This window comes from Pagrus major, chromosome 1, assembly GCF_040436345.1.
Source record: "Pagrus major chromosome 1, Pma_NU_1.0".
Classification (NCBI taxonomy): domain Eukaryota; kingdom Metazoa; phylum Chordata; class Actinopteri; order Spariformes; family Sparidae; genus Pagrus; species Pagrus major.
In genome coordinates this window covers 12,712,171-12,725,711 of record NC_133215.1, presented here as the reverse complement: position 1 = coordinate 12,725,711, position 13,541 = coordinate 12,712,171, and the positions used below count along the sequence as shown (strand labels likewise).

The following is a 13,541-nucleotide window of genomic DNA, read 5'->3' as shown; positions in this document are numbered from 1 at the left end:
CTGTAACAGTGTGAGATAGGGCGTTTTTTTAACATTTTCGTTATTTTCTCAGGGAATAAAACATGGATCTTGATCGTGTCGCATTTATGTGGCTGGCATCTCTGAGGAAGTACAAAAGGGGACTGTTGGGTCTTGGCGGATGTACGCGCTCTACTGAGTGCCATTCTAGTTTATACATTTATTTGTTTAGTGATGCAAACATTGTTTTTAGAGGGTTTATTTCTTTCATTTTTATTTACTGTATATGGACTGTTATGTTTATTGGACTTTAAAGACTTAAATATGGCTTTATAAATATTCAACAGAGAAGATCTGTAAATGTACAACAGTATATTTTCATTTTATAAATTATAGTCAGCGGCACCTGAGTATCATATCCATCCTAGCAGCTAGATACTTTACAGCATGCCTGCCTGTTCACAGTTGGCCGAATTGTCTTTGTAGCTCACCTTTCATCTTTCTATATGCAAATAAACTTTAAAGTAAAGATAAATAGAAATGAGTCTAATCTGTACATTGTGTTAAATCATAAATTAAATCATACAGTGTTTCTGTATTCATGCATAACAGATACTGAGCATCTATTCACTGAAGGAACGAGCAGTAATGAAGATGAAGAAAACACGTTTGTTATGTTAAGCAAAGTGTTTGAGGTGGTGGATGAACGTGACGTGCACCATCAAAAGAACGAACAGAGAAAGAGACCAAACAAACTGCTGTAATATCTGATGTAAGCTTTACTTTCAAATCCTGTTACATTTAGATCTGGCAAGTTGAACATAAAATAATGCCAAATAAAGAAAACAAATACAAAACCAAAAAAAGTACAAATGATCTATTTACCAGTTATCGTCACAACCCTGTACAGCCTTAACAATGGAGTAATAAAAAAAAGCTTTGTACAGCACATACCAATCTTTACCGAGTGCCAAAAGATAAGATAGTTGAGCCTTTTTCTAATCATAAAATACAGCCAAACGTAAAGCTAACTGATTGTATAGACAGTGCAGTGTGATGCTAACTAAATGCAACCGAGGGAGTTAGTTTTAAACACAATTAAGTGCTAAAGAACTAGAGAGAGGGCAATGTCATGCATACTCTGAAGTGCTGAAAAGGTAGTCAAGCTTTTTAGAAAAGAAAAAAAAAAAAAAGGTCACTGTGCTGCTTTACAATCGGGCAAAAATAAACAGAATAAGTGCTTAAGAATACTGGATTTCAGAAAGATAGAGCCCTGTCGCCTTTCTAAACATTACACTCAAACTAGAGGGGACATTAAGAAGTGCAGCCATTCATGATTAACTCCGTAATAAAAGGCAGACATTTTTAAAAGGTGTCAAGAGTGAGCACTTTTTTTTTTTATCTCCATCTTTTTTTTCTCTTTTGGACCCTGACAATTAGTTTGACTCATTCTCAGAAGTCTCAGGTGGTTTCCTTCCACCAAGTGGCACTAGAGTATAAAAGATAACGTAGATAGTACAAGGAGGGAGAGAGAGAGAGAGAGAGAGAGTGTGTGTGTGTGTGTGTGTGTGTGTTGGAGGGATGCTCCTTTCACTCCAGAGACAGCATGCCAGACATTGACAGAGCAAAAAGGAACAAACAAACAGCAGTGTAAAGGGGGACAATCGAGGCATCGCTCCAGAGCAGGAAGTGACGGATTCAATCCTAACATCACATCTTGCGGCGAGTTAACATTTTGGTCTTGACAATTCATGTTCTCTGTCCAATCAACTTTTTTTTTTTTTCCCGGACATGTTTCTAAGTAGAAAAATAAAAAAAAGAGAAGCAACAATGATTCATAATCAGAAAATGCATGAGTAAAATAGACAAAAGGAAAACATAAGGAAAATAAAAAAACAATCCCTTTACAAATAAGGGATTTTGGCTTGAAGACCACTTACAAACACAAGTGCTATCCATAATGGGTAAAGCTTTGTTTCTTTCAAAATAAAACGCTTGTACTATGCTGCCCCTATCACGCAAACACACTTCTTTTTGAGCATCTTACGGATAAATACATATTCTCTGAATCAAAAAGTGCAGCACTGTGCAAAATTGGCTCATCACAATTTAGCCTGGGACCTTTAGTTCCCAGGGAGAGCTTGACCTCTACCGTCTAATTCACGCAATTTGTATTCATTTACTTTCTCCGATTTCACAGAGGCAGACCCTTTTGCACCGCTAGAAATGTCTACGTGTGAAACTAAGGGGTGTTGATTGAGTCATTTCCAGCAACTACTGTCCATTTCACAGTACGGTAACTTGGTGGATCTAAGTTTGCACTTAGGAAATAAAAAAAATGGAAAATTAAAGGTTTAAGTGCTTTTGGCTTGAAGTGTAACTACATTAAGTGCAATTAAAACTCAAAAGGTTGACAGGAGGAGGAGGAGGAGGGGGCAAAAAGCAGTACCATGTCTGCCGGCCTAACAGAAGCCAGTGCCATTGAACACAACGCTGTACAAGTGAATGGCTTTGCTTCATCATTGCACCTACAGGAGTTTTTCTTTTTTTCTCACAATGGGTTCTCTATGAATGTTAGTAGAAAATGTTTTATTATGATGTAAAAGGCTCAGTAAAAAAGTAAAAAAAAAAAAAAAAAAAAAAAAAAAAATGAAAGACAACAAAATAAAAACCAAAAAAGACACAGAAGGCCACCAAACACACTAACTTTCCCGTCTTTTTCCAGCACAGAAGACGTCCCTGTTCACACTTCTGTATCGCTTCATTTTTCATGTACATAAACAAAAATACATTCATTCAAGTCATTTTGGAACAGTTTTTTTTCTTTTTTTTGTACACAAAAAATTACAAAAAGCTCCAAAAAGCACCATTGAATCGGCCTGTGGTGACCGTGCCTGCGGGTAGCTCGCTAACCCGGAGCCGGTCACCTCCACAAAACAGTTATCTCATATATCTCTTCTAAGTATAGGTGCGTCATACATAGTTCTGCATACGAAGCTGCTCTGATATCTACCTGGTCTCAGAAAGAATTCATGTTTTTGTCTATGAGTGCAAATTCATTGGCAATTTATATTCACATCTAATTATAAGGACTAAATCTGTACTGATTCTCGTCACGATAGGTCCGATTGAATATTTCTTATTTACATTATCACAGCTTATCTTCTGTTGTGTGAGCTTACAAAAACTTAGCTAGGAAACCATTTGAATGTGATTTATTCTGAGGCGGAGGTGATATCAGGCGGCAGCTATGCATAATATGGTTTCACCATTATACAAAAAACCAACAGAAATCAAAAAGATGGGAGGGGGAAGGGCTACAAAACTATGTACAAGACTGATAAATAAGTAAGTGCGTGGTTTGAGGCGTTGCTTTGGAAACGTGCCTTTGTCAATGAAAAGCATTCCGTTTCATTGGTTCTGTCCACGTTGCACCGCTAACACTTCAGGATATCTCGAATTTTAGCTTCCTAATGACGTCAAAGCTAGTTGAATCACAGAAACAGGCATGCTATTTCGATGCATAATAGCAATAGACAAAAATGCACTAAAATATAGCACTTGCAAGTTTTGTTTCGTCTTTTCAACTTTTTATCTCGTCAAACGACTAAAGAAAAATATCTATAAAACTGAGATACATTAGTTTCCTCAGATAATGCAACTGGGTCCAGGTCATTCAGACATTTAAAAACAGAAAAACAAAAATGTAATAGAGAGTAGTAGTTGAAGTAGTAATAATTCAATTGATAGAACTGATAAGAAAAGCAGCTTTTTGATATAAATGCATTTTTAGCATGTACAGCCTTTTTCTCTTATAAATGTTTTTTTTTCTTTTCTTCAATATGTTTGTCTGGTCCAGCTTATTCTGCTGGTCTGATTGGAAAAGACGTTTGCTCCCACTGCAGTGGTCAAGTGTCATTCACACCACCGTCCGAGGAGTGAGGGAAAGAGCGAGGAGAGGCGGAGGAGAGGAGGTGGGCGAGGTCAAACAGTCTTGGCCCTCTCCATCAGTCCCAGGTAGGCCAGGAAGGAGTGTTTGTGGGAGGTGGGTGAGGGTGGAGAGCGGGAGGGGGACGCCGAGTTGGAGGAGAAGAGGAGAGGAGATGTGGCGGGCCGCCATCTGGAGTGGAGGTGCGAGTGGAATGTGAAGCGGCTGTTGTGGGTGAACAAGGTGGTGAGGGGGATCAGGTGCGCCTGGTCGCAGTTCCTGTACTGCTCGAACACGTGGCGGGAGGAGGGGAGGAAGAGGGAGGGGCCGCCGCTGCTCGGTCCGCCGAGGTTTCTGGTGGCGTTGTTGCCGTTAGTGCTGACCAAGCAGTGCAGAGAGCTGGTGGCGTCCGGCTGGTGGGACTTACCCAGCGTGAGTGAGAGGGCGACGGACTGGAGCGCCTGGGACGCCGATAGACTCATGAGAGGGCTATTACTCCCACTCCCCCCGCTGCTCCCTCCTCCTCCGCTGAACAGGAAGTTCTCCTGGCTTTTTCGCAACAATGAGCCTCCCAGTGATGTTCCCTGGAGTGGCAGCTCCTCTTCTCCTGCCTCCTCATCGTCCTCCTCTTCTTCTCCTCCTAAGCCTCCGCCCAGTCCCCCCGCTCCTCCACTCTGGTGTTTCTTGAGGTGGCGGCTGAAGACGAAGGGGTGTGTGGTGGTGAAAGGGCACTCTTGGCAGCCGAAAGTCTGGCGCGGCGCGTGCTTCAGCTTCTTGTGCAGGTTGAGGTTGTCCTTGCGCTTGCAGCTATAAGAGCAGCGGTCGCAGTGGAAGGGCCGCTCGCCCGTGTGCACACGCACATGCTCGATCAGCTTATTGGCCGTCTTGGACAAGTAGCCACACTGCTCACACTTGTAGTGGTTGCCCAGGCGGTGCCCGCGCATGTGGGCCTCCAATGAGGCCTGGTCGGGCCACAGTCCCTGGCAGATGCGGCAGCGGTACTCCATCTTACAGTGCGTCTTAAGGTGGCACTCCATGGCCGCTGGACGATTGGTGGAGTAGATGCAGAAAGGGCACCTGGGTAATGCAACACAAGGGAGGTAGGGTGGGAGAACACGACACACAAAAGCAAAGGACAGTTGAAGAGGAAGCGTGCAGTCAGAACTCAAATAACACACCTTGAAATTTCATAACACAAAATGATGAAGAGGAGAAGGACAGGTAAAGGAAAAGTGTGTGTCATGTACAGTTCTGTGTGCTCATGGTGGTATGTGTGGCAGTTTAATGGTGGGAGAATTGAAGTGATCAGGTATATGTGTGTGTGGAGGAGGAGGGTGAGGGGTGGTGACAGGCTGGAGAAAAGATTGGAGCAGTAGGACATGAAGGGAAATGAAGGAATGGAGTGGCACTTACATTTAAATAGCACCTTTCATCTGCTCTGGGCCCCAAAGCGCTTCACAAACCCTGCAGAACAGAATCACCTCAGAAAAACCTCGAAATGGTCAAGGCCCTCTCTCCCTTTCTATACACTGCTACAATTCTAGAAATACTTCACATTGCTCAAGTGTATAATTGTGTATACACTGCTCTAGAAAAAAAAAAAGTCTTTATCTGGACTCGAGGGTCAGAAAAAAATCGGCAATCAGAGTTTGTTTAAAACTTCTTTGCCGTTAAGGTCCATTAACTTATTCTACACCTGTTTGGCAAAATCCCGCCTGCTTTTGAAAGTAAATGTATATAAATATAGATGTGGTTTATGTAAATTAAGAGACTGTGTAAACCTTGAAGAACTGAAAATATAACCCACATGTGCAAATATAAACAGTACAGCAAAGAAGTTGACTTAAAGCAGACTTTGATTAAACTAACTATAAAAACAATATCAAAAGAGCTCAGTTCTTCCATCCCTGTTCTTCTCCCTTGAATAAAAAGAACCTAAAATAACCTGCCTCTTTCCCCTTTGAATGCTTGCTTAAAGAAATCAATCTGGCTTCAAAAACATTAAAACCAGACAGAAGAAACATTTATAAAACCTCCTGTACATGTATTCACGCACACACTAACAGCTAGCAGCAAATCCTCAAGTTGGTGACTAAAGATGCTGTGTGAAGATCTTTGAGCTATGGCGGGGGCTTCTTGTGTGTTTGTGTTCTGTCTAAAGTATACGTCCATGTAACTGTGTTGGCAGCTCCCTAGTTTACATGTAGTGAAATGCTACCGCTACTGATGGCTGCACAAAAAAAATGCAGAATACAGATCTTTGTTTATGACGAGATGAGGCGATAATCATAATGATACTCAATGGTTCTGCACATGCACAGGCTGAAGTTATGAGAACAACTGAAAAACAAAAACATGGCGTGTTGTTACTTGATATGACTCTGCATTTCCCCCTAAAAATGTAGGCAAATATTGTCATGTGTGGAAGTTTTCTTTTTTGCTGTCTGAATTTGTGTCTCAGTACATGATTCTGATTGGCCTGAGCTCAAACACTAACATCATCAGTGTGTGGTGTGGATGCTGAGATCAACAGATGGGCTTTATGTTAGCTTGACAGGCCTGAAATGGGACATAAATGTGTCACAGTACAACAAAGGCTCCTGTGGGACTGGAGTATGGAGATGGAGAGGGAAGCATGTGAGGAGACTAGAGCTACAGAAACAGTGGATATTAGAAAACAAGGCTGCCTGATCAATAAAAGGTCATAACTACAGTATATCTATGCATGCATGAGTGCTTGTTCATATATTTGTGTATGTACGGGTGTGAAGTGTTTGGGATGCAAACTACAGTGCAAGTTAAGGGTGGGAGAAAGATACTTAGATTCATCGCTCTCAATAATCAGAATTTAAAATCTAATTCTCGACATTATGATCACCTGTAACAATTTTGTAAATTCAGGCTGTGCCGAACAGCTGAACCAATTGGATGGTGAAACATGTCGGCCGTAAACATCTGTGACATTGATGTTTAGAAGCTTGGCTGCTTCTTGAGTTTTTGGGAGGATGGCTGAGCATGAGATAATGGAATAAATTCAACTGTTTGATTTAATTATGGATTATAAATTGTCACACACTGAAAAAAAATTAATCATGTATAGAAATAAACAATTTTGCTGCAATCGATAATCATTTTATTATCACATCGTGGCTAGGGGTGTAACGATTCTGGCACCAAGGACAACGCTGCAATACAAACAACCACCACATCGAGTCATGGTCCCGTCTAATGGATCCGCGCCGCTCCGTAGCCCCAACCTACTACCACCGCTGCCTCAAAACTTACGTCTTTTACTTTCACTTTCAACATGACTCACATGAACGTGTCAGTAAGCCCATCAGTCCTGTCCACAAAAGTACAAAAACTGCACAGAAACCCATTTCCCCCTCAAAGCGGCCTCCCTTCACGCCTCAAAAATAGAGTTTTGTCAGACTGTCAGTCTGCGGTAAACAGCTGCCTGCTTCTGTCAACTGACTGTGCTCTATATGTTGCATTCAGTGGCTGCTCGTAAATTACAAAAGCTGCGTCACATTCTATTCACATCAAACTTTTCAAAGACTTTTGACAGTGTTCTGGGGACCTTGTTTTCCTCTGAGAACAGCTTGTTTATTCAGTTATGGAAAAAATAAATATTTCTCACTTTGTATTATTACCCCATTAACATTGTAAATATACCAAAACTACATAGTGCCCCTTTAATATGTAGACTGGTCATGGAAGAAGTGTATATAGAAGTGTGTAAAGTGAATCTACCTTCATAGTGTTCTTGATATTCCAAATCATCTTTTTCTCCTTTTATATTATCTACCAACCTCAACCCTATCACTGACTGGACTGTATGAACCAAACTGTGGATAAAAAAATTTATAAAACAAAATCTGAGCCAAACCGTGGATTAAAATAAATAAATAAATAAAATAAAATCTGAACCAAGCCGTGAATTACGAGAATCGTTACACCCCTAATCGTAGCCCTCTGAATCAAATGGAATTGTCAGGTTCCAAGAGATTCCCACCCCTAACAAGTAAGGTTTGTATGTTAAAGCTTTACATTTCACAAAATGCATGCAGTCTTTTAAAAATGTCAGATCAGAAATGTATATATGTATATATACATATAAAATTATACATTAGGATTGACTTGTGTGACTCTAGTATATGATCTTACAAATGTAAAGAGCTGACATGTATGGAGTGTGTTCACGTGCTTCTACATGATTATCTTCTAGGGGTGTGCCAACACATTTTATACAACACAAAGTACAGTATGCAGTATATAGTGTATCTGTTTTTGGGGGAGAAATTAAGTAGCTTTCTGGAATGCAGGTTTCATCACATATTCTTGTTTGGCATGGCTGTTAGCTGTGGGCAGTGGAACAACAGACCCTGAGGCGAAGCCCATTTCCCTCTCCCTTCTGTTCATTGCAGCCACTGCAGACCCACAGACCACTGTCTAATAACTTACACTTGCCAAGAGAGGCTGTCAAGCTAAACTACAGCTTGTATCATTTCATTTGCTGGCTGCAGATGATGAACATTAAAGAGAGGTTAACTGATTGAGGACACATGGCTGGAATAATCCTCAAATAGACCACCAGTCTGTGTTTCTGTCTTATTAATGAAAGTTTACAGGTGTAATCTGTGTGGCTGTTATAATCAGCTCTTACTAAAACGAATCATGTCGATGTCAGCAAGCTTTATGTGTTTGAAATGATTTATCTTTCTGTATCCTTCAAGTTCATTTACATGCATCATTTCATGTATGTTAAGTAAGTTAAACAGTGCATGTTAAATAAACCAAATGTAAATATGCTTTTGCTGGCACACCCCTAGTATAGGTCTGAGTCTGTATTTACTGTATGTGTCTTTTTGTGTGCAGTGAATTTAAAGGGTAGGGGGGGTGGGGGAGGGGAAGGACGGGCGGAGTTAGGAACCTCTGTCTGTACTTGCTTTCCTTACTTGAGCCCTCCGGAGGGGACGGTGTGGCACTTCTTGTGCTCCAGCAGCTGCTCGGGCGTCTTGAGGAACTTGTGGCAGACGTCACACTCGAACATTCGCGTGATGAGGTGGATCTGGAGGTGCCGTTCATACATGTTACGTGTCTTGCACACAAAATTGCAGAAGACGCACTCGAAGCCTGAAGAGAGGGAAGAGAGGAGAGGGTGAGTTAAGACAGAGTTTGTTTTGAAATGATGTTAAATTTGATCATTTTGTTGCAGAGTGGTTGTGCTCTTCATACTCAACATGACTAAAATCTGAAACAAGAGTTCAGATAAAGAGAAAAATCAGTTAGGGCTGCAACTATCGGTTATTTCATTGTAGATTAATCCGTCAGTTATATTCATGATTAATCGATTAGTTGTTTGTTCTATAAAATATCCAAAAGTAGTGAAAAATGTTGATCTGTATTTCCGAAAACCAAAGACAACAACTTCAAATGTCTTGTTTTGTACACAACCCAAAGATATTCAAGTTTACTACAGAAACCAAAAAATATTCACATTTAAGAAGCTGCAATCACAGAATGTTGACTTATCCTTTGCCACACTAGACAAAACATCCATTTTCACAAGGTGAGTAGTACTCCTCGTCACTAGTAAACTGATCTTTATATGTACTGCACTGTTAAATTACTCAATGGAAAAAGAAAAGTAAATCAAAACAGCCTGGATTAGGCCTCATACGTGCACAATTAAGTGAATGAAGTCAAGATGTTAATTTCGACACTTCAGGACTCATTTGCAACTTTCTGAAACTGTTCTAGATTAACGGGTGTATTTTTGTATGACAAAAGTACTAATGAATGATCCCTTCTCTTCTTGACACCCATATTTAGTCTGTCACCCAGTGTGAGCAGCTTTCTGACTAAAAAGCAAGTGTTTTTAGTCTTGATACAACTCCAAAAGATGAAGGTAATTAGACGTTATGATGGGCTTGATGGCTTTAAAAGGCTCTCAAAACTGACTTTCTCAATCAGCTTCTTGCTTCTTCTTAAGGGACGAACATTTTCGAACGGTTTTCTGATTTCTTTTTTTCTTACTGTGAGCTAACTGGTGTGAGGTGAGCGGGGCCAGTTGGAAAAAGCTGACTTGATTTACATGATTTAGCGACATTTGAATCATAATTGATGACAGTTGGAAGGTTCATATATACTGGTATAGAGAAATAAAAATAAAATGAAATGATGAAGTTAATCTGGTTACAGTGGTTCCTACAATTCCTTGCCTTTGTCAGACTTGTCCTCAGTTCCTGATCCTGAGTGGCTTCCAGAGCTGGACTGGCTGCCTGCGGAGGAGGGCGGGGCTAGCAGGCCCCTGAGTTCTTCGTTACCGTGGGTGAGGTCTCCGCCCTCCGAGCTGTTGAGTGAATCGCTGAGGGCCGAGAGAGACGAGGAGGTGCTCTTGGTCTCGCTGAGGGGACTCCTTGAGTTCAGACCTGGACACACGGGGACAGATAAAAAGTAGGAAAACTTTTAATAGATGTAATGTAAAAGATAAAAACTGTACTATTTACAGTTAAAACCCACATTTTTCATGGTGAAAAATCAGTTTCAAGAGCCCCATCGTTATGCACATGCATACAGACAAACAGAATAAAAGCAGGCAGCCTCCACAGTCTTGTGCTCTGGCTGAGGCCCCGCTGCCAGTCAAATCTAGATGCAGTGTGCTTTTATTGATCCCTCTCTCTAAGTCCGCAATTCACTGGGAAGAGAGAGGGAATTAGAAGGGGAGGGGGCGAGACGGAGGGAGGGGTGAGGAGCGCAGGTCATGGCCGAAGGAGCTAAGATGGCGGGAGCATCTCAGGGCACAGCTCAACAAAGGGCATTCACTCTGGAGGGAGTGAAAGGAGGGAGAAAAGGCTGCACGGATCCTGAAATGGTTGACCTATCTTTTTAATACAGACACACAGACATACCAGACAAACTCTAAAACATACAGGGATGCATACAGCACACATACAAAGAAATTGTAAGCCATACATGATGTGAATAACTACTTTCAATCAAATCTAAATATACGAGGGTCATTCACATTACAGTCTTAGCAGCATTTTGAATACAGTATTGAGCCAGCTTTTATCTCCTTGGCTGCAGTATTTAACATACACTTGCCTTCTCTTACAACGTCCAAAAAGGCTAATGTCACAGAATGTAAGCAAAGAGGAAGATGCTGCTTTCTGAGGCAGTGGGCCTCGACCTTGAAAACCCACCTCAACTGAAAAACATTTCATTTTCTCTTTTATTGAATAGCTTCGTCTGCGATTGCCTGGCAACATTCATGATATAGGGAATGGAAATAGAGACTCAAAGTCTGACTGTCACATAATTCACCACCTTCCTCCACTACGGAGAAGTATACCCGACTAACCCTTTAACCGTGTGAGTCCAGCCTTCACAGGGGGTCAGCTTGAACTATGACACCTGCTGAGCTCAGTCATCTCCTGCGTGGGCGTGTCCAGATAACCAGCCTTTTACAGTCAGTAAGGATCCTCTCTAAGTGGTGCTTAGCCTCTGAAGTATAGACACTCTAACAAACAGGGCTGGACCGTGAAAAAATTATTAAAATCACCACATATGGAAGGTAAGTGACTAGAAGCCGCACTCCTGTACATTAGTTTGTTTGGTGGTGGTGTCCATCTTGTGTGAGACTGAGATAAATGCCAAGCCGGGCTCAGAGACTTAAAAGATGGCCACAGTGGCATCGTAAACCCAGCTCGTCTCCAAAGGACCCAGGGCCTATTGATTTTTTCCCCTCAGGCACGATAAGGGCCAACCTTCTCAGATAAACAAGGCCACTGTGGCCTCTGAAAGACCCCTCAGCTGTCTAGGCCGGACAATCCCACCCACCCACACACAAGCACACACACACATTGAGGAGCAGAGGAAGAGCAAAACGTCAGCAATAAACTGGACAAAGCTGTTTTAGACAAAAACACTCATATCGACCACCAGGGGTTCACACCAGCAGCTTTAAAAGTCCAAAGAAGGTCGGCTGGAGGAGGCTTGTGTGTGAAACCCAATTCTACTGCTTTTCTTTCCCGGCGCCCTCTGAACTGATACTGGACTGTGAGTTTATGAAGTTTAGGTTACTGTCACATTAGGATGTTTTGACTTGAAACAGCCTTTGCTGATTTCCTTTCAAAACAGTAAAAAGCCGGGAGGTTACAGGACAGTCGATGTAGACAGCATTTTTGTTGTGTTGGTTTTGTACTGAAGCACAGTGGATCTGAAATTAAAGAGCTGAATTCATTATTAGTCAGTAATTAATTGCTGATTTGTGTTTAAGTACATTATTATTTTTGCTGACTGATAAATCATCAGTAGGAATGCACAATATATATTGGACCGATAAATTATCGGCCCAATAATGATATGAAATTTTGAGAATTGAGAAAAATTTGAAAGAATGAAAATTTATATAAAAAATAATAAATCATCCATCATGCTCACTACATCTTTGCCTTTCTTATTCTCATATGTGCATAATCTACAGGTTAGAAACTTTTATATTTAAACACAAAGATGTGAAATTATCAGTTATCTTATCGGTTAAAAAAAAAAACATGGTTAATTACTGCTACAACACTGAATTTTTATGATAAGAATTAGCGAGCTTTACAGAAGCTCACAGACAACAACTAAAAAAGATCCATAGCCGAAAGTTCACTTAACATTAGCTTTTATGTTGCAAACTGCATCGTTTGACTTTAATTACTCATGCACGCATTTGACCGTCCCACTTTCGGAGGCAGGTGGCATGTAAAACAAAGAGGCAACTGCGGGAGATGCACATGCAGACAGCGGAACGACGTCTATTTTATTTAAAACAAAACAAAAACAATTTCGAATAATCTGTATTGTTGCAGAAAATACATAAATTCAGACACTTTCAATGACACATGCTTATTCACCTCTATTTTATTTTAAGCTTTCAAGGCCTTGATTTTTTTGCTCAAATTTCATCAATTTTAAGGTCCCATTAGAACCTTGAAATAAATTAGCTGCAGTCCTACATGAAATATGAATTGTATGGGTACAAAACAGAGTTTGAGCTTTAATTTGAGTATGTGTACACATACAAATTTATAACGTAGGAACTGTAACCCTTCATTGGCTGAAAATGGAGGGAATATGTATAAAAACACTCCAATTCTTAAAACCCTTCAATCTGAAAGTCGGCTCTTTAACCTCGGCCGTTGTTTAAATTTAAACCCCATGTGTTGGAGTACAAAGCCAAAACAATAGAAAATGTGTCACTGTCCAAGTACTGCACTGTATTTCTATTCTGAGCTGTGAACAAGAGCCACAATGTGTAAGCTACCACCCACTCTAACATGTGAGAGTAATTTTGAAAATAACTCCATAAATCATTTTTTCTAGGGGTTGAATCATGTACTTTGCTACTATCCAGTTTGAGAACCCAGCATGAACAGCAGAAACATGAGCATTACTGCTGACACGATTAGTCAATTGATCAAATGATTAATCGACAAAAAAGACGAAAAGGGCAACTATTTTAATAATTACTGAAAAGCCAAACGTGCAAGAGTCGGCTTCTCACCTGTACCGATTATCTGATTTTCTATGTTTTATGTAAGGGTAGTAAATTCTAAATAAATGTTTATGTTTTGGAGTGTTGGTTGATATAAAACAAGAA

General features: G+C 40.7%; 1 protein-coding gene across 2 annotated transcripts in view; it reads right to left on the bottom strand.

The window, feature by feature from the left end:
* Positions 1-719: 719 nt before the first annotated feature.
* znf827 (zinc finger protein 827) overlaps positions 720-13,541 on the bottom strand; it is a 74,889-nt gene continuing 62,067 nt past the window's right edge. The window contains exons 12-15 of one of the 2 annotated variants that reach the window (XM_073465295.1): positions 10,111-10,320; positions 8,845-9,022; positions 5,300-5,350; positions 4,877-4,963 (exon numbers count right to left, since the gene is read on the bottom strand). In XM_073465295.1, coding sequence (XP_073321396.1) covers positions 5,302-5,350; positions 8,845-9,022; positions 10,111-10,320 — 437 coding nt within the window. In that variant the 3' untranslated portion in view covers positions 4,877-4,963; positions 5,300-5,301. Of the gene's footprint in view, positions 4,964-5,299; positions 5,351-8,844; positions 9,023-10,110; positions 10,321-13,541 lie in introns of both variants that reach the window. The other variant, XM_073465303.1, reaches the window with a different exon arrangement.